The 24,408-nt window shown below is 42.8% G+C and overlaps 1 protein-coding gene across 6 annotated transcripts in view; it reads right to left on the bottom strand.

Annotated features, from left to right (window-relative positions):
- The window catches only part of DNAH3 (dynein axonemal heavy chain 3), a 170,856-nt gene that overhangs the window by 134,629 nt on the left and 11,819 nt on the right, over nucleotides 1-24,408 (bottom strand). For 5 of the 6 annotated variants that reach the window (XR_007147732.1, XM_047838156.1, XM_047838154.1 and 2 more), the window contains exons 5-14: nucleotides 21,475-21,547; nucleotides 20,249-20,423; nucleotides 18,196-18,385; nucleotides 16,270-16,465; nucleotides 11,846-11,971; nucleotides 10,479-10,674; nucleotides 8,624-8,803; nucleotides 3,159-3,295; nucleotides 796-901; nucleotides 434-612 (exon numbers count right to left, since the gene is read on the bottom strand). Coding sequence is in view for 5 of the 6 variants with exons in the window: in XM_047838156.1 (XP_047694112.1) it covers nucleotides 434-612; nucleotides 796-901; nucleotides 3,159-3,295; nucleotides 8,624-8,803; nucleotides 10,479-10,674; nucleotides 11,846-11,971; nucleotides 16,270-16,465; nucleotides 18,196-18,385; nucleotides 20,249-20,423; nucleotides 21,475-21,547 (1,558 nt within the window). In the remaining variant the exon portion in view is untranslated. The remainder of the gene's footprint in view (nucleotides 1-433; nucleotides 613-795; nucleotides 902-3,158; nucleotides 3,296-8,623; nucleotides 8,804-10,478; nucleotides 10,675-11,845; nucleotides 11,972-16,269; nucleotides 16,466-18,195; nucleotides 18,386-20,248; nucleotides 20,424-21,474; nucleotides 21,548-24,408) is intronic. The other variant, XM_047838158.1, reaches the window with a different exon arrangement.

The raw sequence follows: 24,408 nt of genomic DNA, 5'->3' as shown, positions 1-24,408 counted from the left end.
ATTAAGACCAAATGACAGAATCCTCAGATCTGTACAGCAGAAGCCTGCATAGGAGTGGTTCTAGGGGGGTGCCTGTAAGCACCCTGTGTCTCTGAAAATGTACTACATGGCCAGGGAGAGGACCTCTGATGGCCAAACCCAAGAGGCAGCATCTCCCTGACGGTGCCTCCAAGGAAGCAAACACTGAGAGATCAGAGATGGATAGCCGCAGGATGCTTTCCACACTCCTGTTCCAAGCCCCATGTAGTTTTTTCCCTACTGATCACCTTCTAGCCTGAACCTGAATTCCCTGCCACCCTCACTCTGGGGGCAAAAACAACTTGAGCTAGAAGTTCTGTCTGGTCATTAATAGAAGGTGCAAGTTTTGTCCACTTTTCTATTCTCCCGTTCATGCCAAATACTGTTGCTACTTCTCTACCCACAATCACGATACCTGGTATTGGTGTGCCGGTTTACATCCACTTGGAATTGAATCAGACGGTCTTTCAAATTTTGGGCTCGCTCACACAGGTCATAATTCAGGGTCATGGTGTCAAGGCAGAACATGGCCAAAGGCACGGTAATGTGCATGGAGGCAATTTCATTTCTCCGCTTTTTTATGCTACTGATCCTCTGTAGAAAGGAGCACAGTCAGTAGCTTGATTTGCCTTTAGCCTCCCTGCTTTTGCCCCAGCCTCACCCCCAGCCAACCCAGTCCAATGTTGAGCACAGCACAATGTATCGAAATACACTGACTACTCATTGGACTGTCTGCAGCACACGTCTCCAAGATATATATCAAATTACTTTCCCTACCGTCACAAAATCCTCGATATCATGATTTTCTTTCAGGAATGCAGTGATGCTTTGTTCAGCCGTGTTATCCAATAAGTCATCGTATTTTTTGTATACATTTAAGTATCTTCCATAATCGAAGAGTGTAAAATCAGACAAGCAAATACAGGTCACCAAATCAGATTAGGCAGAGGGGAAAATGAAGACATAAATATAGTAAAAATTAGCCCTAGCCAGGAAAGGGAAATATAACGTTGCAAAAGGTACAGTGAACTGGGAATTCAGAACTTTGGCTTCAAACTCCAATCTTGCCACTTCTTAGCTATATGAACTTAGACAAGATATTTCTCTTTTTTTCCAAATATCAGTATCTTTAAAGTAGAAATAGTAACACCTCATAGGATTGCTGTAAAGCTTACCTACAATAATATACATATAAAGCAACGAATGCTTTGCCCAACATATTAGCTCCTATCCTTTCTTCCAGTTCTAAAACCCTACGTCTAAATTTTAAGATGAAAATTTGGAACTAATGAACCTAACATCTATGGGATAAATTTAGTTTTCTGCTCTGTCATATCATGCAAAAATAGCTGGACAGTTTCTCTCAAATTGGAGGAGGATGTGTTTGGGATGTTCTGACTTAAAATACGTTTGAATTAAGGATGCCTGGCTCACGGAGTCAGTAGAACGTGTGACTCTGGATCTTGGGGTTGTGAGTTTGAGTACCACATTGGATGTAGGGATAACTTAAAAATAAGACCTTTTTAAAAAATGTTTGAATTAAAATAAGAAGGTATTAAGTAAGCAGAATTAATTTTGGGGCCACAGTGGTATACTTCCAAGAGTTGGCCAACACTTCAGAGATTCTAAATGTTTATTATTTTTACTTATTTTGAGGAGAGAGGAGGAGGAGCAGAGAGAGAGAGGAAGAGAGAGAAAATCCCAAGCAGGCTCCATGCTGTCAGTGCAGAGCCCGACACAGGGCTCGAACTCACAAATTGTGAAATCATGCGCTGAGCTGAAATCAAGAGTCGGACGTTTAACTAAGCCACCCAGGTGCCCCAACACTTCAGAGATTCTAAAACTGAGATACAATCTGAGGAGCAGTCAGTCCAAATCTGTCAGTCCAGAAAGACAAACTGTGTCAGACTCCAAGAACAGGGAGAACAGAGGTTTCAAATAGATGTCCCTAAATCAAACTCATAAGGGCAGAGCTTCCAAATCTGAATTTATGATTCTCAGACTAGATCAGAAGTAGTTCTCAACTGAGGGCGATTTGACCACTCAGGGGGCATTTGGCCATGTCTGGGGATGATTTTGGTTGTGGGAAGATGGGTATAGGCCAGGGATGATGCTAAACATCCTACCATGCACAGCAGCTCCTCACAATACAGGATTTTCTGGTCTAAAATGTTGACAGAGCTGCAGTCAGGAAACCCATATATCCTGGTTTTCCTGGGACAGCTTAGATTTACACTTGTTGTACCATGGTAATTGTTAATACCTTTTCACTCTCAAAGTGTCTCAGTTTGGAAGCAGTATTATATAAATGATCACCCTAAACTAGGGACTGCTCACATGAGCAACTGTGAGATATTCTATAGTATGATGATTTTAAGTTTATTTATTTTGAGATAAAAGGAAGGGGGGAGGGGCAGAAAGAGAGAGAGAGAGAGAGAGAGAGAGAGAGAGAGAGAGAGAGAGAGAGAGACAGACAATTCCAAGCAGGCTCTGCACTGTCAGTGCGGAGCCCAATACAGGGCTCAAACCCATGAACCGTGAGATCATGACCTGAGCTGAAACCAAGAGTCAGACCCTTAACCGACTGAGCCACCCAGGTGCCCCCCAACAGTACAATGATTAAGGAGCATTCAGATAACTTGTCCTCAATGTCCTTTAATTCCTAAGTCCAAAAGCTCTGAAAACAGAAAGCTGCTTCAAAATTCATTTGATAGCAAAAGCTGGTGTAAACCGATGTGAGGATACTTGTGTGAATAGTCATATTTTTCACTCCAGAAATATCAATAGATTTAATGAAGGGGTGCAACCTGAGATCTTGCTGAAGCTGCATCATAATATCTGAAATATGCATTATGTTACTTTGCTAAAATCCAGCAATTTCTAAATGCCAAAACTTATCTGGCCTTGCAGCTTTCAGATAGTGGAGGCACACCTGTAATTGAATTCTGGTTCTTTTATTTATTTGCTGTATAACATTGGGAAAGTTTCCTCATCTGTAAGATGGGGATAAATAGTAATTCCAATGTAAGTGTTGGCTGTTCTTACTACAGTGTGTTTTGGGTGCATGGGAACAGCAATTATTTATTTGATGACAAACAAACCAATGCCAAAATGGCTAAGTTACAACTAAACCCACTTACTTGCGGGGGCCGACTTGATTTTTCTGAAATACCTCGAAGGTTTGATTCACAAAATCAGAAACCAGTTTTTCTTCAGGGTTAATGGTTCCAAGAATCAGATTATATCCTTTCAACTCCGGGAACAGGATAGATTCCACCTAAAGGATTAGAAACCACTTTTATGTAGTGACACATCCACAAGACACAGGAAGGGAGATGGTACCAAAGGTAAAATCTTCTGCAATGGACTCCCTTCCAGAGACACCAGTTGCATTGACACTTGTTTCCCCTTGGATAGTGCCAGGATCACCCTCCTGGTCCCTTTACCTCTATCCTCTCTTCTCTCCCTCTTGGGTTACTCATCTTTCCCTGCCCCTTTCAGGTCTCCTGTCCCTGGAGAGTCCCCTGGGCCTCTAGTTAGGATGTTAAGTTTCCCTGCTTAAAGCTCACATTCTGAACTCTTCCCACTCAGCACAACTGTAATGAAATAATGTATAATGAGCCGTTTTAGGTTTGTCATGGGATATAAATACCACGAGGGCCTGGATCGTGTCTGACTTCTTCACTATTGTGAAGAGTTCAACAAGAGCTTGGCACATAGTGGGGCACCTGTGTGGCTCAGTCTATTGAGCATCTGACTTCGGCTCAGGTCATGATCTCACAGTTTGTGGGTTCCAGCCCTGTGTTGGGCTCTGTGCTGACAGCTTAGAGTCTGGAGCCTGCTTCAGACTCTGTGTCTTCCTCTCTCTGCCCCTCTCCCACTCAGGCTCTCTCTCTCTCTCTCTCTTAAAAATAAACATTAAAAAAAATTTTTTTAAAGAGCTTGGCACATAGTAAGTGCTCAGTAAATATGGTGTGACTGAATGAGTATTATAGTGGTGGCTCCCTGTCCCCCTGATCAGCTTTTCCTAATGAAGTTATTGGAGACATGGGTTCTAAATCTGATTCTGCTGCTAATTGACCATGTGACCTGAGCTAAGCTACTTCTCTCTGAACTTCCATTTTCTCCCCTGAAGAAAAGGAGAGACACTAGATTCTTCTCTCAGATCAGAGGGGGAAAAAAGTCTATAGCTAGAACAGTATCTTTTCTGATAATTCAAGTACTCCTTTTTTTTTAAGTTTATTTATTTTTGAGAGAGAGAGAACATGAGTAGGGGAGGGGCAGAGACAGAGAGAGAGACAGAGAGAGAGAGAGAGAGAGAGAGAGGGAGAGAGAGAGAAAGAGAATCCCAAGCAGGTTCCACACTGTCAGTGCAGAACCTGATGTGAGGCTTGATCTCAAGAATCGTCAGATCATGACCTGAGCTGAAATCATGAGTTGGAGTCTTAACCGAATGAGTCACCCAGGCGCCCCAAGTACTCCAACTTCTAAATGGCATGTGTGTATCCCTGGGAAATGTTCTCACTTGCATGATTCAAGAAGACTGCCAAGTCCGTGCTGGGTACCCAATGCCCTCCCTAAGAAAGCTTATGGTGATGGGTCCCAGAAAAGACTGTCAGAGTGCTCTAGTCGGTTACAGCAATTATACACCATGGATGAGAATACACTGATTTAGAAAGAGGGAAAGCCCAGTGCAAATGGTCTGTATCCTCCTTCTTTGGACAATTCCAAGGTTTTTAAGCCAGCAGAGGAACAAACAGTTTCTTTGCTGTGGCCATGCTGCAGACAATGGAGGAGTGATCCTTCTCCAAGGAGATGGAGGATAGGGCATTGGTCAAGCATATGGATTAAATGATTTAGGGAGGGGTGCCTGGGTGGCTCAGTTAAATGTCCAATTTCAGCTCAGGACATGATCTCACAGTTCGGGAGTTCGAGCCCTGTGTCAGACTCTCTGCTGTCAGTGCAGAGCCCACTTCTGATCCTGTCTCCCTCTCTCTCTGCCTGTCTCTCTCTCTCTCAAAAATAAACATTACAAAAAAAAAAAAGATATGGTTTAGGGACACACAACTGGTACATCCAGGCCACTCAACAGATCACATGTGGACAGCATAAGGGATTGTTTCTTGAGAAGTCTTCAGTCAAAAGAGGAAGTAATACCTTTTATTGCCCTTTAAATGTGGCAGGTTCTCCCATGCTCCTTAGTAGTCTGTAAAACTGAGCTGAGATCAATGGTGCCCTTCCCAGGTAATCACTCTTACTATCTTCTAATCTCCATGGTTCTCTGATCCCTGACTTCCTGGTCTTGTCATCACCCTCAGTGCTTATGCCTGCACACTTCTCCAAGTTTGGGATTTCCCTGGCACTCTGAGTGAGAAAAGTCTCCCATCAGGGAGACTCCATAGTAATGTGTGTGTGTGTCTGTGTGTGTACTCCTGATTACGAAAGTAATGTCTTGACATGGCTGCTAATGCTGATTTTTTTCCTTACTGCATTTTTAGTTTTAGAAAACCCTTCCTTATTTCACCCCACCTCATTTTATTTATGCCGCTCATTCACCTGTTTTCATTTCAATCAGTATTACAACATCTATGTCTTAATTTTTTTGCCAAGACAAATACTTTCTAATATGTACTTTGCTTTCCTTTAGTAACTTTCTCATAGGTAGGCTTCCCTTCTATACCTTGAAACTTATTTTCAAAACTTCATGCTGACATTTTTCCCAACTTAAAAAAATTTATGTTTAAGGGAACCTGTGTGGCTTGTTTGGTAAGGCATGTAACTCTTGGTCTCAGGACAGTGATTTTGAGCCCTACATTGGGTGTAAAGATTACTTTAAAATAAAACTTCCAAAATAAATAAAATGAGGGACATCTGGGTGGCTAAGTTAAGCATTCATCTCTTAATTTTGGCTCAGGTCATGATCTCACAGTTTGTCAGTTTGAGCTCCACGTCGGACTCTGCCCAGACAGTATGGACCCTGCCTGGGATTCTCTCTCTCTCTCTCTCTCTCTCTCTCTCTCTCTCTCTCTTTCTCTCTCTCTCAAAATAAATAAACACTTAAAAAATAAAAATAAATGAAATAAAATAATATTTATGTTCAACCATAAAAAAAGGCAGGAAAGGTAGGGATTAGGGGTAATGTCCGTCTGTTGCAGTTCTTAGATATACTTATTAGATACTCAACCTGAGGGGCTATTCTTTTAAAGTTTCAATACCCAGTTCATGAGGCACCTGGGGCACCAGTTCTTAGGGCACTCAGTTTCAATACCCAGTTCACGGGGCACCCAGTCAGTGTTTCAAAAACAATAAATTGTGTTTCATAAATAAATAAATAAATAAAACACATAAATAAGTTGTGTTTCAAAAACAATAAACATTAAAAAAAAATTTAAGTTTTGGGGTGCCTGGGTGACTCAGTCAGTTAAGCGTCCAACTTTGGCTCAGGTCATGATCTCACGGTTCATGGGTTCAAGCCCTGTGTCGGGCTCTGTGCTGACAGCTCAGAGCCTGGAGCCTGCTTCAGATTCTGTATCTCCCTCTCTCTGCCCCTCCCCTGATCATGCTCTGTATCTCTCTGTCTCTCAAAAATGAATAAATGTTAGGGGCGCCTGGGTGGCGCAGTCGGTTAAGCGTCAGACTTCAACCAGGTCACGATCTGCGGTCCGTGGGTTTGAGCCCCGCGTCGGGCTCTGGGCTGATGGCTCAGAGCCTAGAGCCTGTTTCCGATTCTGTGTCTCCCTCTCTCTCTGCCCCTCCCCCGTTCATGCTCTGTCTCTCTCTGTCCCAAAAATAAAAAAAATTTAAAAAAAAAAAAAAAACCGTTGAAAAAAAAAAATGAATAAATGTTAAAAAAAAAAATTTAAGTTTCAATACCCAGTTCAGAGACAGAACCGTGTGAGGAGTTTGACACAGGAGCCAGTGCTGTGGGCATGTCTAGATAGAGAATGCTGAGACTGGGCTGCTTTTTCTCACAGTCTGATAAAGTCATTGGCATTCACTTGGGCCTAGCTTTCAAACCTGGTACACACTATAACCTGTAACTACATCTTCTTGCCATGGGAATCCACTAAATTCCACCACCCCTGCTGGGTGTTTGCAGGAGCGATCACATGAGCCCTTGGCTCTCCCGGCCCAGCTGCTTGCAAACATTGCTAATCAAGATCAGTGAAAGAGAACTTGAGTGGTATGTATTTTATCTGTCCCCAAGCCCCACACTTATCCTTCCAAATTACAGGGTCTTCTCTTTCATTTCCTTTCTAGGGATATCGATTGTAGGAGAGTTGCCCACTGTTTCTTTCCCTTCCACACACCCAGTTTTCTTGTTAACTAGGCATGGTTGGGTTCAAAACCCCAAATTTAGAGTTATCTGGTGAAATAGACTAGAGCATTTTGGCCTCACATGTTTCCCTACAACACCAAACTCTACTCTTGAGCTCTTGGAACCCTCTAAGCATAGGACTGCAAAGAAAAGAGTACTTAAGAGTACCTAAGCATCACACATAATGCCTGGGCAATGAGGGAGGGGGAGAAAAATAGAGAAAAACACCCCACGGTTCCCTTTCCTGTGTGGCTCTGGACACTGGCCTTCTTGCCACTTCAGCCACCCAGAGGGAGTACAGAGTACAGAAGAGTCACACTCATGTGGGTGATCCTGCCCAGCACTAAAAGTCTGCTACGTGTCTGGAATATGATTACCAATCCCACTCTGGAAAGGAAGCTGGAAAGGTCTTGGATCAGGAAGAGAAGCTTCAATCTCTCCCCTTGATGTCTTCAGTGGTTAAACAAATGGAACTTCAAGAACTAAATTAGGTATCATTTCATGAAGATTCTTGGTGAGTTCATGGCGTTGCTCCATCATGGATTGTCAACCCAAGTTGGTTACGGCTTGGGACACATCTGTCCCTTTGAAGTTGGCGTCATGTTGAGGAAAAGGGGAACTCTACTTGCTGACAAAATAATTCTTAAAAAAATTTTTTTAATGTTTATTTTGAGAGAGACAGAGAGACAGCATGCATGTAAGCAGGGAAGGGGCAGATAGGGGGATAGAGGATCCGAAGTGGGCTCTGTACTCACAGCAGAGCTGGACGCAGAGCTTGAACTCATGAACCGTGAGATCATGACCTGAGCTGAAGTTGGACGCTTACCGGACTGAGCTACCCAGGCGCCCCATTAATGCTTGTATTAGAAGCACAATTCTCGGGGCGCCTGGGTGGCGCAGTCGGTTAAGCGTCCGACTTCAGCCAGATCACGATCTTGCGGTCCGTGAGTTCGAGCCCTGCGTCGGGCTCTGGGCTGATGGCTCAGAGCCTGGAGCCTGTTTCCGATTCTGTGTCTGCCTCTCTCTCTGCCCCTCCCCCGTTCATGCTCTGTCTCTCTCTGTCCCAAAAATAAATAAACGTTGGAAAAAAAAAAAAAAGAAGCACAATTCTCTAATGCGTGGACATTTCTTTATGGCCCAAATCTTCTGTCTGGGGTCACGGGAGGCATACTCAGGATTGAGCTCTCAAAATAAAAACTCTTCTGACTACCTTGTACAAACAGTCACTTTAAATATATTTTATTCGATAAGTAAATAAAACTATAAATGAGTAAGTCAGTACTATACCTTGGGGATCTCCCTAGAGTTTTTAATAATTTCCAAGAAAGAATTGTGTATTAATTCCCAGCAGTCATCAAAAGATGGATTGAAGATGATAATGGGTTCATGGACTTCAAGTTTGATCATGATTAGCTGAGGTATGAAGAACTCCATCTCTTGGTAGGGCTCCTTGTAATCATTCCCATCCTTCAGGAGATATAAGATATGGCAGCTGTCACAAGATGGGGCCTTCCAGAATCAAAGGAGTGATTTTTACCCATTCACAGTATTACATGAATACCAGAAAAGGAAATGCAGGGTACCAGGCACTGTTCATGTTCACATAAGGTCTGGGTATGGCTTAGCCCACCCTGAGCTTATCCAATCCCCCATTCCAGAAGTTTTAGTTCAGTATATTTTCTTTGCTTAGATATTCCTGCATTAATTATTTCCAAATCCTTCCCACCCTTCAAAATTCAGTTCAAAAGCCCCTGCTCTAGGAAGCTTCTCTGTTCTCTAGCAAGATATAATCTCTTTCACTTCTGAACTTATGTGTTTCTATTTCCTTCATGCTATTTTAGCTTTCTCTGTTGCAGAGATTTATAGGTACATCTTATTTTCTCTACTCTAACCTCAAGGGCAGGATCTGTCTGAACCCTGTACTTCCTCTGAAATCTCCAAGGTAGCATTTAATACATAGTTGATGCTCAATAAAAATCTGTTGACAGAATCCAAAAGCATAAATAGTTATCTGTATACCTCAAATGGAGCTAATGAGTGTATAGTCTATTTTAAACACTCAAAATGTCAACACTCCTACAACAGAAATATTGGCATGGAGATATCTACAATTCCCTATGAGGGTAGTAATAGGAGATACCTCTCATAAACTACCCTGCCTAATGAAATTGTCACAGGGTAGCTGGAAAGTATTTGCCTAAGTCAGTGATGTTAGACATCTCTAGATCTGTTTAAGGATGATTGATAAACATTTGCTGAACAGCTACCATGTATCAAATACCCATAAATCTCCCCTTCTTTCAGACATATAAAGATTTAACTTTTCCCTTTGTGGGGAATTTTAGAGTGGGATTTGTTCCACATCTTAGCCTCTTCTGCTTTAGCAAAGTGGATGATTACAGTGACATCTATTGATTGGTCCTTGCTACAAAGCTAACATCACAGTCTAAATTCAGCAACATTGGCTTCTATACTTTTTTTGAGCAAAAGGACAATTGTTCATCTTTACCTCATTTGTAAAAATACTTAGAACTTAACCTTTTATAACCAGGCAATTATATAATTTTATTACTCCTTTTTAGGTAAAATGTGCACGTGGCATAAAATGTAAACAAATCTGCCTTGGTCCATAGGTTATCTAAGTTTAGGGGATGCTATGATCTTTTGAAATCCAAGGCTTAGTGTTTTTAGCTTTTATTTTTACTTCACTGAAGTAGTTTCATGAAGAAAGTTATTAATTAGGTCAACAAAGCCTTTTGTTTTCAGAGATACCCCTTCAAAGACCAAAGAACCAAAAGCCAATGTTTGCAATGATACACACAACACTCCCTAAATATCAAGCCAAAGATTGATAACAAAATTTTTTCAACACCTTCCTTCACAGAGGATGAAAAAGTGACCCCATTCCCTCTCATAGGAGGTATGAATTCCATTTTATTCTATCTTCTTTCAATTTTTGTAACAACTTCTCCACTTCTGGAGATCTTTGGCAATTTAGTATAGGCAATTACCTCAGGAAAGCTTGCTGTGAGTCACAAAACTCATTTTCATGAACTAATGTAGCTGAAGACCTACATGATGGAATTCTGATTCTGTCTTGGTTGTTTCCCCTCAAAGGGCCTACTGCTGGTCCCCTACATACCTTGTGTATCATGAAAAAGGAGACGAGGTCCTCGAGAGACTTAATGACCAAGTCCCTCAGCTGGAGGGACATGAAGGAAGCAACAGAAGCAAAATATTCCTCAATGTTATGAGAGGAGTCATAGTCACTCTTGGGAGCAAAATGGACCCACTGCTCCTTCTGTGAGATGAACAGCTGGGCACAGGTGGGGATCCACCTGTGAAAAAAGAAGGGCAGAGAAGTAAGAAGCTCTTCTGAGCTCGGAGAAATCCTATCAGATGTTCCCCACTCTCTGTAACAAGGAAGGTGGCTCATTCCCCACTAAGCAGCTTTCCAAATCGGTACTTTCATATCCCTGGCCACCTCCCCTGCCAACACCTCTTTCCTGGAAAGAAAGTAGTAAGATTTGAATTGAGAGACTATTCATCCAAAGGCACAAGGGATGCTGGTGGCATGTCCTGCTCAAAGAGTCTCTAGTTTCTTCACTATAATCAGAGATTGGGGTGAAGGGGCATAAAGAAATGGAATGTTCTGTCCAACTTCTCTCCCTGGCAAATGCCTGGCCTCTGATTCAGACTTTACAGGGGGAAAGTGAGGAAGAGGAGAAAAAGAAGAAAACTTAAGAGAAACTCCAGTGTGGTGATAGTTGCTCAGAAGTTGAGAGTGAAAATAAGAAAAGAAAAAGAAAAAATGGATGTCTCATTGTTCTTTCTTCCTACTTCGCCCAATTTTTAATTCCCAGTGGGAACCACTGGCCTTTTCATCCTATCACATCTCTTTTATGATTGCTAGGAAGGTGCTAACTCTAACAATCAGAGAAGTACTAGTAACAGCCAGAGTTGTAAAGACAATAATTATGATATTTATCAAGCAGCTACTACGTGCTATGGCATATACATTTTCTCTGATAATAAAAACCCACTGGTAGGTATTACCACCATCATTTTACATAAGGGGGTTTCTCTAGCTCTGGACATCATCCTGCATGCATTTGCAAGGGGAAAAGGAATAGTCTAAGTGACTGAAAACTCTCTAACCCTGGAATCTTGCAGCTGTTTATCTGGGCCACCTGAACACAAGTTATTCAAACTCAAGTCATGTAACTTAGCAAGACCTCACAGATTTCAGAGGGAGGGTAAGGAAGTGGTAGCCCAACAAAGAATGGTAATGAGAGTTTCAAAAAGGCAGAGGGAGAACAGGAATGAGGGTTGAAGCATGGACCTGGGGAGACACAAATACTGGTGGGATGGAATGTAGAAGGAAAGGGACAGAGAAAGATGTCAGTGAGAAGTCAGCAAACTGTGCAACCTCCAGGCTGGGAAACCAGTTTTCCCTCCTGAGAGTTTATGATGTTGTGACGAGGTCCCATTCTGAGGCCAGATACTGACTTGTTGAGAAGAATTTGGCGTGCTTCCATGCAGTGTTTCTGGATCACATCCCAGTACTCATGAGGCTGCAAAGGCAATTTTCCTGCCAGTAATTCTGCTGTTCGAACAAACCTGAGGTCTTTAAATCTGCCAAAAGAGAGGGAGAACCGTCCTGGGCTGAGAAGACAATAATGAATTCTCGAGGATGGGTTCAAAGGGCACACATCCTCACTTTTCTTATCTTTTTGTTTGTTTATTTTGGGAGGGAGAGAGAGAGAGAGAGTGTGTGCAAGTGCGAGTGAGTAGAGAAGGGGAAGAGAGAGGGAGAGAGAGAATCCCAAGCAGGTTCCGTGCTCAGTGCAAAGCCTGATGTGGGGCTCAAACTCACGAACTGTGAGATCAGGACCTGAGCCGAAATCAAGAGTCAGACACTTAAACAACTGAGGCACCCAGGTGCCCCATCCTCACTTTTCAATGAGAGTAAAACCATTTATATTTGAAAAATATGAAAGTCTGAGGAGGGGTAGACAGTCCACAAGAACCTTGCAAAGAGTAGATAGATGAGCCAACTGAATAGGTGTTTGCTGAGCCTTCCTATCTGTCCTGCTCCAAATAACCCATCTGAGGAGTGGGGTTTTGGCAACAACCTGGTTATTTGCCTGCCTGGGAACTGGGATATCAAATGGACAAATCAAAGTTCTTTACAACAGCAAAGACAGAGAAGACAGGTCAAGCAAAGCACCACCTTCATGATCAAGTGGGTTCCATCTAATCCTCAATGCGGCCCCTAGATAAGCTACTCAGGACAACTTGGAGGACTGCTTTGGTCTAAACAAACAAAAAAACCCTTCAGACCTACTACCCTTGATGGCTGGCAGACTCACCAAGACATGCACAGCATACCTTGGCACAGTCCCTCACACAATGCAGGCACGCAATATTTGTTGAATGAATACACGAATCTCCTTCCACCTTCTCCTGTGAGGCTCTTATCTTCTCCTATTTCTCTCAGATCAATGGATGTGTTGCCCTTTACCACATTCCCCAAGGCCTCTTTTAGCTCACAGGGACACCATATCTCTTCCTGATATCTATTCCACTCATTTATAAATCACTCTTTTGATTTTTTTAATGTTTATTTATTTTTGACAGAGAAACAGAGGATGAGTGGGGAAGGGCGGAGAAAGAGGGAGACACAGAATCTGAAGCAGGCTCCAGGCTCTGAGCTGTCAGCATAGAGCCCGACGCGGGGCTCGAAACTCACTGACCGTGAGATCGTGACCTGAGCTGCAGTTAGACGCTCAACCGACTGAGCCACCCAGGCACCCCTATAACTCATTCTTTTAAATAATCACTGCCTTTCACTTCCTCAATTAGACCTTTGCTCACTTTCTTAGCTCATCTCATGTCTTGCTTCTCATTTTCATTATCCACTGTAATGACCTCTTGGGCACTTTTCTCACCTTTCTTAAATCCCACAGCCTACCCTATTCCTATTCCTAATCCCTATTCCTCCTTGGTATAGGTGGTGAACTTGGTCCCCATCTTGTCTGGCCAGTCACAAAGCACTGTTAGGGGAGGACAGAATCTGAGACCTCCCTCACCACACCTTTGATATCCAACCTGAGTATGGCCCTTGTCACCACTTGGTAATTATGCTACTTATCTTTAATTCAGTTCTAACAAACTTCCGACAATGGCTTTTTAGACCACAACCCTATTTGAGCCCCCAGGTCCTTTACCCTTTGCCAACCACTAGGTGACTCCTTAGAATTTTTAAAATTAATCACACAGGCCATAAAGAAGAGCAGTCTGTATCATTTCCTTAAATCTTTCTCATTGTTGATTTTTTTTTTTTTTTGGTTCAGCTGACAAAGAGCTTCTAAATGGCTTTGTTTGTCTTTGTTGCCTACGTAATCTTTAGGAAACCCCTAAAAGCAGGCGGTAAGAATTCTTTCTTTTCAGAAGCTATGGGTTCAATAATTTGCCATCTTCACTACACGATCAAATTAAAGGCACATGTACATCTTTTTGGCTTTGAGCATTTAGCAATTTACCATCCCTAAGACTGACCTTTTTTGTTAATTTCTAGGTTATTTTTTGAGGCCATAAACATGCTTATAATTAAAGCAGCACCTTCATTTATTGAACAGCTATATGCCAAAACTGTTCTAAGCAATTCATCAAACAACCCATGAGGTAACTGTTATTATTCTCATTTCACATATAAAAAAATAGAGGCCTAGAGAGATTAAGTTCCCCCAAATCACACTGTTTGTTATTAACAGAGAGAGAATCAGAATGTAGGCAGTGTAGTTTTGGAGCCCATACTATAAATTATTACCCTATATGCTTCTGCCTCATTAGAAAATGACTGTTTCTTTTCAGACTCCTGAGTGGCACCTCCAATGACTTAGAAAACTGAATACAGTCCAAAGAAGGGAATGTGCTTATTTAACATTGGTGGGCTCCATGCTAGCTTGACTTCCCTTTCCATTCCCTTTTAAAATATAAGTAAAACAAAGAATGTGATAAACAAGGAAGTTCTCCAGGTAACAAGCCTCCCTTAAGACTGAAGACACTCAAAGCTACAGAGCCTCCCCAAAATAAAATATTTGAGCTACTGGCAAGTTTAGCCAATCAAAATTAAGTAAGCATATTTACCTTCAATTTTTCTTTTATTTTTTAAAGTTTATTTTATTTATTTTGAGAGAGCGAGCGAGAGAGAGAAACGGGGGTGGGGGGTGGTGACAGCAGGGGAGAGGCAGAAAGAGAGAGAATCCTAAGCAGGCTTCACACTGTCAGCACAGAGCCCTATGTGACCTAAGATCATGACCTGAGCTGAAATCAGGAATCGGACACTTAACCGACTGAGCCTCCTGGCTCTCTACTTTTCATTTTTTAAGTAGGCTTCATACCCAGCGTGGAGCCTAACAGAGGGCTCAAACTCACAACCCTAAGATCAAGACCTGAGGCAAGATCAAGAGTCAGACACTCAACCAACTGAGCCACCCAGATGCCCCAGCCTCTAATTTTTCTAATAAAGAACTCAGATGATGGCAGCTCATCATGTCATCAGCCTGACCTTTCAGTGAAATCTGTTGGCCTCATGTTCCCACCAGGATTGGCACCTCCCTTGATGGACTCCCCCAAAATGACAGTCTTTCTCCACAGCTGATGAATGGATAAACTCAACAGGGTGTAGCCTTTCAATGGAATAATATTCAGTCACAGAATGGAATGAAACACTGATACATGCTTCAGTGGTGGATGAACCTTGAAAACCTGATGCTGAGCAAAAAGCAACTAGACACAAAAGGTCACATATGGTGTGATTCCATCTACATGAAATGTCCAGGATAGGTTACATCTGTAGAGACAGAAATCAGGTTAGTGGTGCCAAGGGCTGAGCGGAAGGGGGATGAAGGAGTGACTGCTAATGGATATTGCATTTCTTTCTGGGTTGTACAAATGTGTGAGTGCACTGAAAACTACCGTACTGTGCACTTAAGAGGGGTGAATTTTATGGTATGTGGATTATATCTCAATTTAGAAAAATGACAGAAAAGGGATTCTTGCATCCTCTAAACTCCTCCACTTCCTATGGCCAATTCAGTCACTGATGAACAAATTTTTTTTTTAACTTTATTTATTTATTTTGAAAGAGAGAGAGAGCGAGACAGCATGCCAGCTAGGAAGGGGCAGAGAGAGAATTCCAAGCAGGTTTCCCACTGTTAGCACAGAGCCCGATGCAGGGCTTGAACTCATGAACATGAGTTTATGTCTTGAGCTGAAATCAAGAGTCAGACACTTAACTGACTGAGCTCCCCAGGCGCTCCACTGATGAACATAACAGACCACTGTTTGCCATCCCTGTGCGGGTAATGAGTTACCTAAGGAATAAGACCCAATCTCCCATACATCTCGTAGGCTAGAGAAAAGACAAACTAGCAAACACACAGTTGTAATTCAGTGTGGTACATGCCCTCGCAGAGTTAATGGCTCATTCACACTTAATGGGTCAGGCACTGTTCTGAGTACTTTGCATGTATTAAGTTATTCATTCCTCCTACCAGCCCAATGAAGCAGGAACTCTTACTGTCCCTAATTTAGAGATCAGGAAAGCAAGACCCAGACAGATGATGTAACATACCCATATTACCTAGGAAGCCGCAGAGTGAAGATATAGCCCTTAGCAGGCTGGCTCCAAGTCTGTGCTCTTTACTGGTACGCACCAGGGCTTAGAGACTGGCACTGGGTGTCATGCAAAGAAGAGTACCTTCACTGTGCACGGAGAGCTGTCATTTACAGTTCATATGCACTTTTGGTCCAGGATTTTCATCATCTTAAGGGCTGGGCTACCCTAACTGTGCCCAGCATAGGTAGTCTCTTATGTGTGTAAACAAGAAAGAAAGGGAAGAAAAGGGAAGGGAGGAAATTCTTACTCTGTAAACCACAGTTCTTTCAGGCTGAGCATCATGGGGTTCACTGTGTGCAGATGTTCCTCGTTCCACTTCTTGGCATTCCTGTAGACACTGTGCCAGGGCACAGGCGCCCGGATCACTCTTTGAGGAAACATACGGGGAATATTCTCAATGAAGAGTCTTTTTCTCTCTATTGGGTCCATGAGGATGTAATCAACTATAACCAGCAGAACAAATACTTTGTTAGTAAGGCAGGCCCTGGAACACTCTGTGCTCTGAGCAGCAGCATTTAGAATGTAAATGAGCCTCTGACCGGTTACACTGATAATACCCATTATGTTGATAATCCCCTGGGTATAACTAAATTGGGGAAGCTCCACTCTGTTGGTTTGTTTTCTTTCTGAAGATATTTCAGGGAGAAGGAGGAGTGTAACTTCACAGTCTGGAGCTTAGAACCTGGGGTTGAGACCTATTAGGATATCTAGCATCATGCATGACAAGGAGCTACTATTTGATGATACCTCATTCATCATTAATTGATTTCTCACACCTAAATAGCCATACACAAAAAAATCAACATAACAGATGATACCATATACTCAGAATTGGAAATTCAGAAACCAAATATTTCACACACTAAGGAAAGAAAGATTGGTAAAAGGTTCACAGAGGAAGGGACATTTGAGCTGGAATGTGAATAATGAGTAGGCATTTGCAGACAGGATAGGAAGGAAAGAACATATAACGTCCTTTGGAAGAACCAAAGAAGTAACAGCATATAATGAAATGCAGTTCTATGACTTTTGTAAAACATGCTGAAGGATCTGGGAGTTATTTTGTAGCTGAAATATCAGATGCAAGTGGTCAAGTTTAAGGTGATAAGACTGCAGAAGTACATTGAGGCTGGAATTTAAAAGACTTTTACAGGTTTAACCTTATGAGTTTGGTTCTACCCTAGAGTGGACAAGGAGCCATTACCCTGACACCATTAGAAAGTTAATTAGGAAATTAAAAATAACTAGATAACTTGGTAAACACAGCTATTGGCCAGAGAAAATAGAAAGATGAGGAACTAATATCATTATGCCCCTTCGATGTATTTCTCACATTACTCACCATCATTAAATATTTCCCAATGACCTACTGTGTGTATAAGACATGGGCCTAAGGAATGAAGGGGAGCTAGGATCAATAATATGTCCTTCACGGTCAAAGAACTGACAGTCTAATAAGGGAGCCAAGACCCACGAGAAATGAAAAGACAATGACAGTGTGAAATGACAGAGGAGAAATAATGGCCCAGAGATGGTCCAAAGTAGGGTGAGTTAAAAGTAGAGATAAGAAGTGCTGTGCATGCAGAGGGTGGAGGGACCACTGTGGGGTGCAGAGAGCTAAAAGTACTTACGAGGCAGGTCTTGAGCTAGATTTTAAAACTTAGGTAAACCCTTGCTAGTCCTAGTGTTGCCCAGAGGTGAGCAAGCATCCATATCTCCTGGTAGCTTGTTAGAAATGCAGACTCTCGGGCCCTACCCCAGATCTACCGAATCGGAATCTGCTTTTTGAGAGAGAGAGAGAGATCGAGCGCACGAGCAAGTGCAAGCGGGGGAGGGGCAGAGAGAGCTGGAGACACAGAATCCAAAGTAGGCTCCAGGCTATGAGCTGTCAGCATAGAGCCTGATGTAGGGCTTGAACTCACAAACTGTGAGATCATGACCTGAGCTGAAATTGGATGCTTAACCAACTGAGCCACTCAGGCGCCCCCCGGAATCTGCATTTTTTATAAGATTCCCAGGTTATGTGGGTGCCCATCAAAGTACAGGAAGTGCTAGTGTAGACCTTAGTGATGGGGGGAGAGCATCTGAATGAAAAGGAGGAACCAGAAGGTGGACTGATAAAGACAGTGCCCTCCACATGGGAGCCCCTTGAACCGCTTATACCCAACCTTACCAATGCTTTTCATGATGCTACTATAGTAGTCATTTTCCTTCTCCTTCACCAGGATGATCATCAGGGGTGCCAGAAAGGGACTTGTCAGCAGTGTGTTAGAAATCAGCTTTGAAATCCGAAACATCACTTCATCCTCCTCAGGGGCAATCATATCTTTTCGGATGCCATTGGTCAAATAGTAATAGTATCTCTTCCATAAACAAACCACCAGCAAGACAATGATAGTGATTGGTTAACTGTGCCCACCTGCCCACACCCATCAGCCTCCAAGGGGCCCTGTTCACACAGCACCCATCTCCACCCTTCACTTGCTACAATCAGGTTTTCTGGGACCATCACCACACACTTTCTGCAGTGTGATGGCGGGCAAATTTTTCCATGACTCTGGAGGACTGACCCAGAGCCAGAAATTTCAGTGGGTTATAAGGAAGGACTTGTCAAAAGCCATGCAGAGAGGAACAGTGGAATGACTACTGAGGCCAGGACAGAGGCAGCCCATCAGTGAACTTTAAGAACATAATTAATGAGCTCCTCAAATGGACCAGATAATTCACCGTCCTCAACAACAATGGTGGTCTACAAAGGACTTTGATCCTGTGGCTTGTAGCGGCCAGTGAGGGGAAATTCCCCAAGTCCAAGTGAAACTTACAATAGTTCTGATCAAACCATGGGCTTCTGAGTTTAGGAAAGCAATACAAACACACAAACTAAACAAAAATAGCCAATGTGGTGGCGCCTGGGTGGCTCAGTCAGTTGAGCGTACAACTTTGGCTCAGGTCATGATCTCACAGCTCCTGAGTTTGAGCCTCACGTGGGGCTCTGTGCTGACAGATTGGAGCCTGGAGCCTGCTTCGGATTCTGTGTCTCCCTCTCTCTCTGCCCCTAGCCCACTCGCATTCTGTCTCTGTCTCTCTCAAAAATAAATAAACATTAAAAAAATTTTTTTTGGGGCGCCTGGGTGGCGCAGTCGGTTAAGCGTCTGACTTCAGCCAGGTCGCGATCTCGCGGTCCGGGAGTTCGAGCCCCGCGTCAGGCTCTGGGCTGATGGCTCAGAGCCTGGAGCCTGTTTCCGATTCTGTGTGTCCCTCTCTCTCTGCCCCTCCCCCGTTCATGCTCTGTCTCTCTCTGTCCCAAAAATAAATAAACGTTGAAAAAAAAAATTTAAAAAAAAAATTTGTTTTAAATGGCCAATGTGATCTGGTTGATTTCAGGAAGTTTTGTTCGTTTAGGGCTCTAAGCTGCCAGATGGCTGAATAGCTCTAGAAACAAATACTTTAAGATGGGTGAGAAGCACAAAGTGTAGGAAATTACTTTTGAGCTTTTGTGACAACTGTCTGTAGTCAGAAGAGGCTGAGCTCACCTTCCTCCAACCTTAATGGAAGCTGCTTATAGCGAAGAAACTTCCAAATACAGGATGCATTGGGATATACTTATACTTTTAGTATTTTAGTATAATTTTTAAAATTATTTATTGTATATCTGAAATTCCAATTTAACTGGGTGTCCTGTTTTTTGTTTTATTTTTCAAAATTTTGCAACCCTAGCTTATGGGTCACCATTTTGCAACCATTGTTTTTTTTTTTTTTTTTAAGTTTATTTATTATTTTGAGAGACAGAGAGAGAGCATGGGGGGCAGAAATGGAGGGAGGGAAAGAATCCTAAGCAGGCTCCCTGCTGTCAGTGGAGACCCTAACGTGGGGCCTGATCTCATGGTTCATGAGATCATGACCTGAACTAAATCAAGAGTCAAATGCTTAACTGACTGAGCAACCTAGGTGTCCCACAACCTATGTTCTATAAGCACTCAAAGGTTTCTAAGACCTACTAAAACAATTCACACAGACACACACACACACACACACACACACACACATACACACACACACACACAAATACACACATACCCTTATTCAGTAGTCTGTCATGGGGTCTGGACTTTGATATTTTTAAAACATTCCCTGGGTGGTTCTGCTATTCTCCCTGAGTTTAGAATCCCTGAGCTGTCAAGAATAATTCTTAGCAAACTGAGAGAAAGGAAGCAACAAGAACATACCTCTAAGTCTGATTCAGATGGTTGGGTTTCTTTACCTTCTATTTCCATCTCCTGCTGTAACATCACACCAATCTGTTCTTCTGGACTCATTGGTCTGCTTCCTGGCAGGGTCAAAGATGTCACTGCCTCCTTCTTTATGGATGATAAGGCTGAGATATTGTGGGCCAGCTTGGTCCTGAAAAGTAGACACATCTTTGGTTCTCTGCAGAGGTGCTCTGTGTCAGGCCTACTGTCTCCAAGCTGCTGAGTGTCGTTCTGCAATGGAAACCCCTCTCCTCTGTGTCATCTAACAGTATGGATGTGCACTGCAGTGACAGCCTCTAACCATGGAACATCCATAGGTATGCTAGCATTGGTTTTGCTCAGATGGTAAATTTATTTTTTTTTATTTTCATTTTTTACTTAAAAATGTTTTTAATGTTTATTCCTTTTTGAGACAAAGAGAGAGACAAAGTGCAAGTGGTGGGGTGGCGGGCGGGCAGAGAGAGAGTGAGAGACAGAATCTGAAGCAGGCTCCAAGGCTCCAGCACAGAGCTTGATGCCAGAGCTCAAACCCATGAAGCGCAAGATCATGACCTGGGTCGAAGTCAGACACTCAACCGACTGAGCCACCCAGGCACCCCTCCTTTTTTTATTTTAGAGAGAGAGAGAGAGAGTTCGGGAGATGGGTAGAGGGAGAGAGTGAGAGAATCTTCAGCAGGCTCCATGCTCAGCACAGAGCCTGATGCAGGGCTCAATTCCAGGACCCTGGGATCATGACCTGAGCTGAAAACAAGAGTTGGCAACCAATGAGCCACTCAGGTGCCTCTGCTCAGTTGGTTACTTTAGTTTTATTTAGAGCCTTAAAAAACTGGGTTAAAAGAGAGCGCATGGGTGGCTCAGTGGGTTGAGTAACCGACTTCAGCTTTGATCATGATCTCATGGTTCATGAGTTCGAGACCCACATTAGGCTGTGTTGACAGTTCAGAGCCTGGAGCCTGCTTTGGATTCTGTGTCTCTGTCTCTGACCCTCTCCTGCTTGTGTTCTGTCTCTCTCTCTGTCTCTCTCTCAAAAGTAAATAAACATTTAAAAAAATTGAGTTAAGAGCACTGGTGGAAAAACACATGAGTTACTTGGAGTCTGGGAATGCTTTGAAGTCAAGAAGCAGAGCATGGTTAATGAGACCACAGCCTTCTTCAGTTCAGCCAGGTGTCCTACAATCTCCTGCACCCACAGGGATACTTACCTGGTGGGATTCTCTTTGTCTCTAGAGGAGAACTTTATTTTCTTCTTGTTGGGTTCTGATGAGCAGTTAGTTGCTAGAAGAGTGGAGAAGAAACACATTAGGGTCATCCTCTGTCCACAGGACAGTCCCAGAGCATACTAAGGGGAATAGACTCGGTGCAATGGGGATAAGGCAGGAGATGGGCCGCCTGGTTCTACATGCACCACTAATCACCTGTGTGACTCTGAAGCAGTGACTTCATCACTCCAGGCCTCAGTTTCCCCAACTGTGAAATGGGAATGCACATACCTTCTATTCACCCATACAATTGTCAAGTATTAATATCAGTCCTACTCGATTCACTCCCTAATCCTGTATGCCCTATTTTCTAAACGTTGGAAATTACTGTTTAATATTTCTAAGTAGGTGAAGACTTTTACACTTGGCATATTTATTTTAAAGGAAACATATGATTATCACAAATAGAAAAACCAGTATCATGCACAATATAAGGTAACTACAAATGAATTCAATAGTTGATATAAAACTAGATTATAAAGCTTTAACTAGATACTGTTACTTAAGTCTCCAGCCTAAAGGAATTAACAAGTAACAGAGAAGTGTCGAAGACATAATATTAAATTGACATTTTGAGAGGCTCCTGGGTGGTTCAGTTGGTTAAGTGTCTGACTCTTGATTTTGGCTCAGGTCACGATCTCACAGTTCATGAGATCAAGCCCCACCTCATGACCCACGTCAGGCTCTGAGCTGGCAGCACAGAGCCTGCTTGGGATCCTCTCTCTCCATCTCTTTCTGCTCCTCATCCTGCTCATGCTCTCTCTCTCAAAATAAATAAATGATCTAGGTTCACAGCACAAAGCCAGGACTGAAGCAAGGCTGCCCTATCCATGAAGACAGGCTGTCCTATCCATGAAGACAGCACTGTCATGCAGATAAAGCACAGGGATCCTCAATTCTTATGTTGGCCAGAGATAACAGAGACAGCCCAATAATAAGGAGGCCAAGTTTCACGCAGCCTCAGTGACCACATCTACAAGATCTCCAAATATCACCTAGGATGGGAGTCCCAAGCCACCAATATAAGGTCTGGTACTAATTTGGGGTCCTAAGAGGCCAGATGAAGGCATAAGAATAAAAACGTTAGATTAAGAAGTATGTGTCAAAAAGGTACACTGATTACATTTCTAAGTGAAAACAATCAAAATTAATCTATGGTGACAAAAATCAGAAAGCAACTACCCTAGAGTGGGATGGTTTTGGGTAGGGAAGAGAACTCACTGGAAATAAGCACAATAGAGCTTTCTCTAGGGATGGAAATGCCCTATATCCTGTTTGGGTGGTGGCTACATGGTGTAAACAATGGTCACTGCTCACTGAACTGAACACTTGAGATCTATGCATCTTATTGTATATAAATCATACCTCAATAAAAACAATGGGGGGGGGGATGCAAGTCACAAGAAGGGAAAAAACTCTCAACAGAAGCCTGCAAATTAAAATCCCAGACCAGACCATATGAGAAAAACCAATAGTAAGAAAGACAGTTAATTGACTCAACAAGCAAGGGATAATTTTGCAAAGTAAAAATAATACAGCAATCAAACATTGCTCCAAAATAAATGTTTAAGATCTTCCCAGGAATATTGAAAGAGCTAAGCCTATAAGAGTAAAATGACAAATTGGCAGGTAGAATCAATTAGAAAATCTGAAAATGAGGGGCACTTGTGTGGTTCAGTTGATTAAGCATCTGACTCTTGATTTCAGCTCAGGTCATTGTCTCATGGTTCATAGGATCAAGCCCCGTGCAGGGCTCTACACTGACAGCATACAAAGCCTGCTTGCGATTCTCTTTCTTTCTCTATCTCTGCCCTTCCTGTGCTTGCACCCACACTCTCTAACATAAATGAACTTAAAAAAACTTTTTTTTTTTGGGGCACCTGGGTGGCGCAGTCGGTTAAGCGTCCGACTTCAGCCAGGTCATGATCTCGCGGTCCGTGAGTTCGAGCCCTGCGTCGGGCTCTGGGCTGATGGCTCGGAGCCTGGAGCCTGGAGCCTGTTTCCGATTCTGTGTCTCCCTCTCTCTCTGCCCCTCCCCCGTTCATGCTCTGTCTCTCTCTGTCCCAAAAATAAATAAAAAACGTTGAAAAAAAAATTAAAAAAAAAAACAACTTTTTTTTTTAACGTTTATTTATTTTTGAGACAGAGATAGACACAGCGTTAACGGGGGAGGGGCAGAGAGAGAGGGAGACACAGAATCGGAAGCAGGCTCCAGGCTCTGAGCCATCAGCCCAGAGCCCGACGCGGGGCTCGAACTCGCGGACCACGAGATCATGACCTGAGCTGAAGTTGGACGCTTAACCGACTGAGCCACCCAGGCGCCCCTAAAAAAACTTTTTTAATTAAAAAAAAAGAAAATCTGAAAATGAAAAGATTTTGTCATGAAAGTAAAAAAAGTTCATTAGACATGATAAACTCAAGGCTCAACACAGTTGAGCAAATTAGTGAATCAGAAGATACATCTGAGGAACTTACCCAGACCCAGCACAGAGAGAAAAATGAAAAATATGAAAATGAGTTTGAGACAGAGGGCAGACTGAGAGGCTCCAACACACATGTAACAAAAATTACTGAAGGATAAGCAGACTTATGTGTGCCCAGCAGGATTAAATAAATTAATACATATAAAGTACTGTGGTAAACAGCTTCCAAGATGGCCCCCAATGAGCCCCACCTCCTGGCATCATGGCCTTGTGCAATCCCTGTGCGTGCAGGCTAGACCTGGTGACTCACTTCTAACAAACAGAATACAGCAAAAGTGATAGGCTGTCACTTCCAAAATTAAATTCCAAAAAGAGTGTGGTTTCTGTTTTTTTGGCTCTCTTCTGTCTCTTGCTCTCTCCCCTATTCCCTATGAGGGAAGCCAGAAGCCATAAT

The sequence above is a fragment of the Prionailurus viverrinus genome, chromosome E3, assembly GCF_022837055.1.
Source record: "Prionailurus viverrinus isolate Anna chromosome E3, UM_Priviv_1.0, whole genome shotgun sequence".
NCBI lineage: Eukaryota > Metazoa > Chordata > Mammalia > Carnivora > Felidae > Prionailurus > Prionailurus viverrinus.
This window is presented reverse-complemented; position numbering and strand designations above follow the sequence as displayed.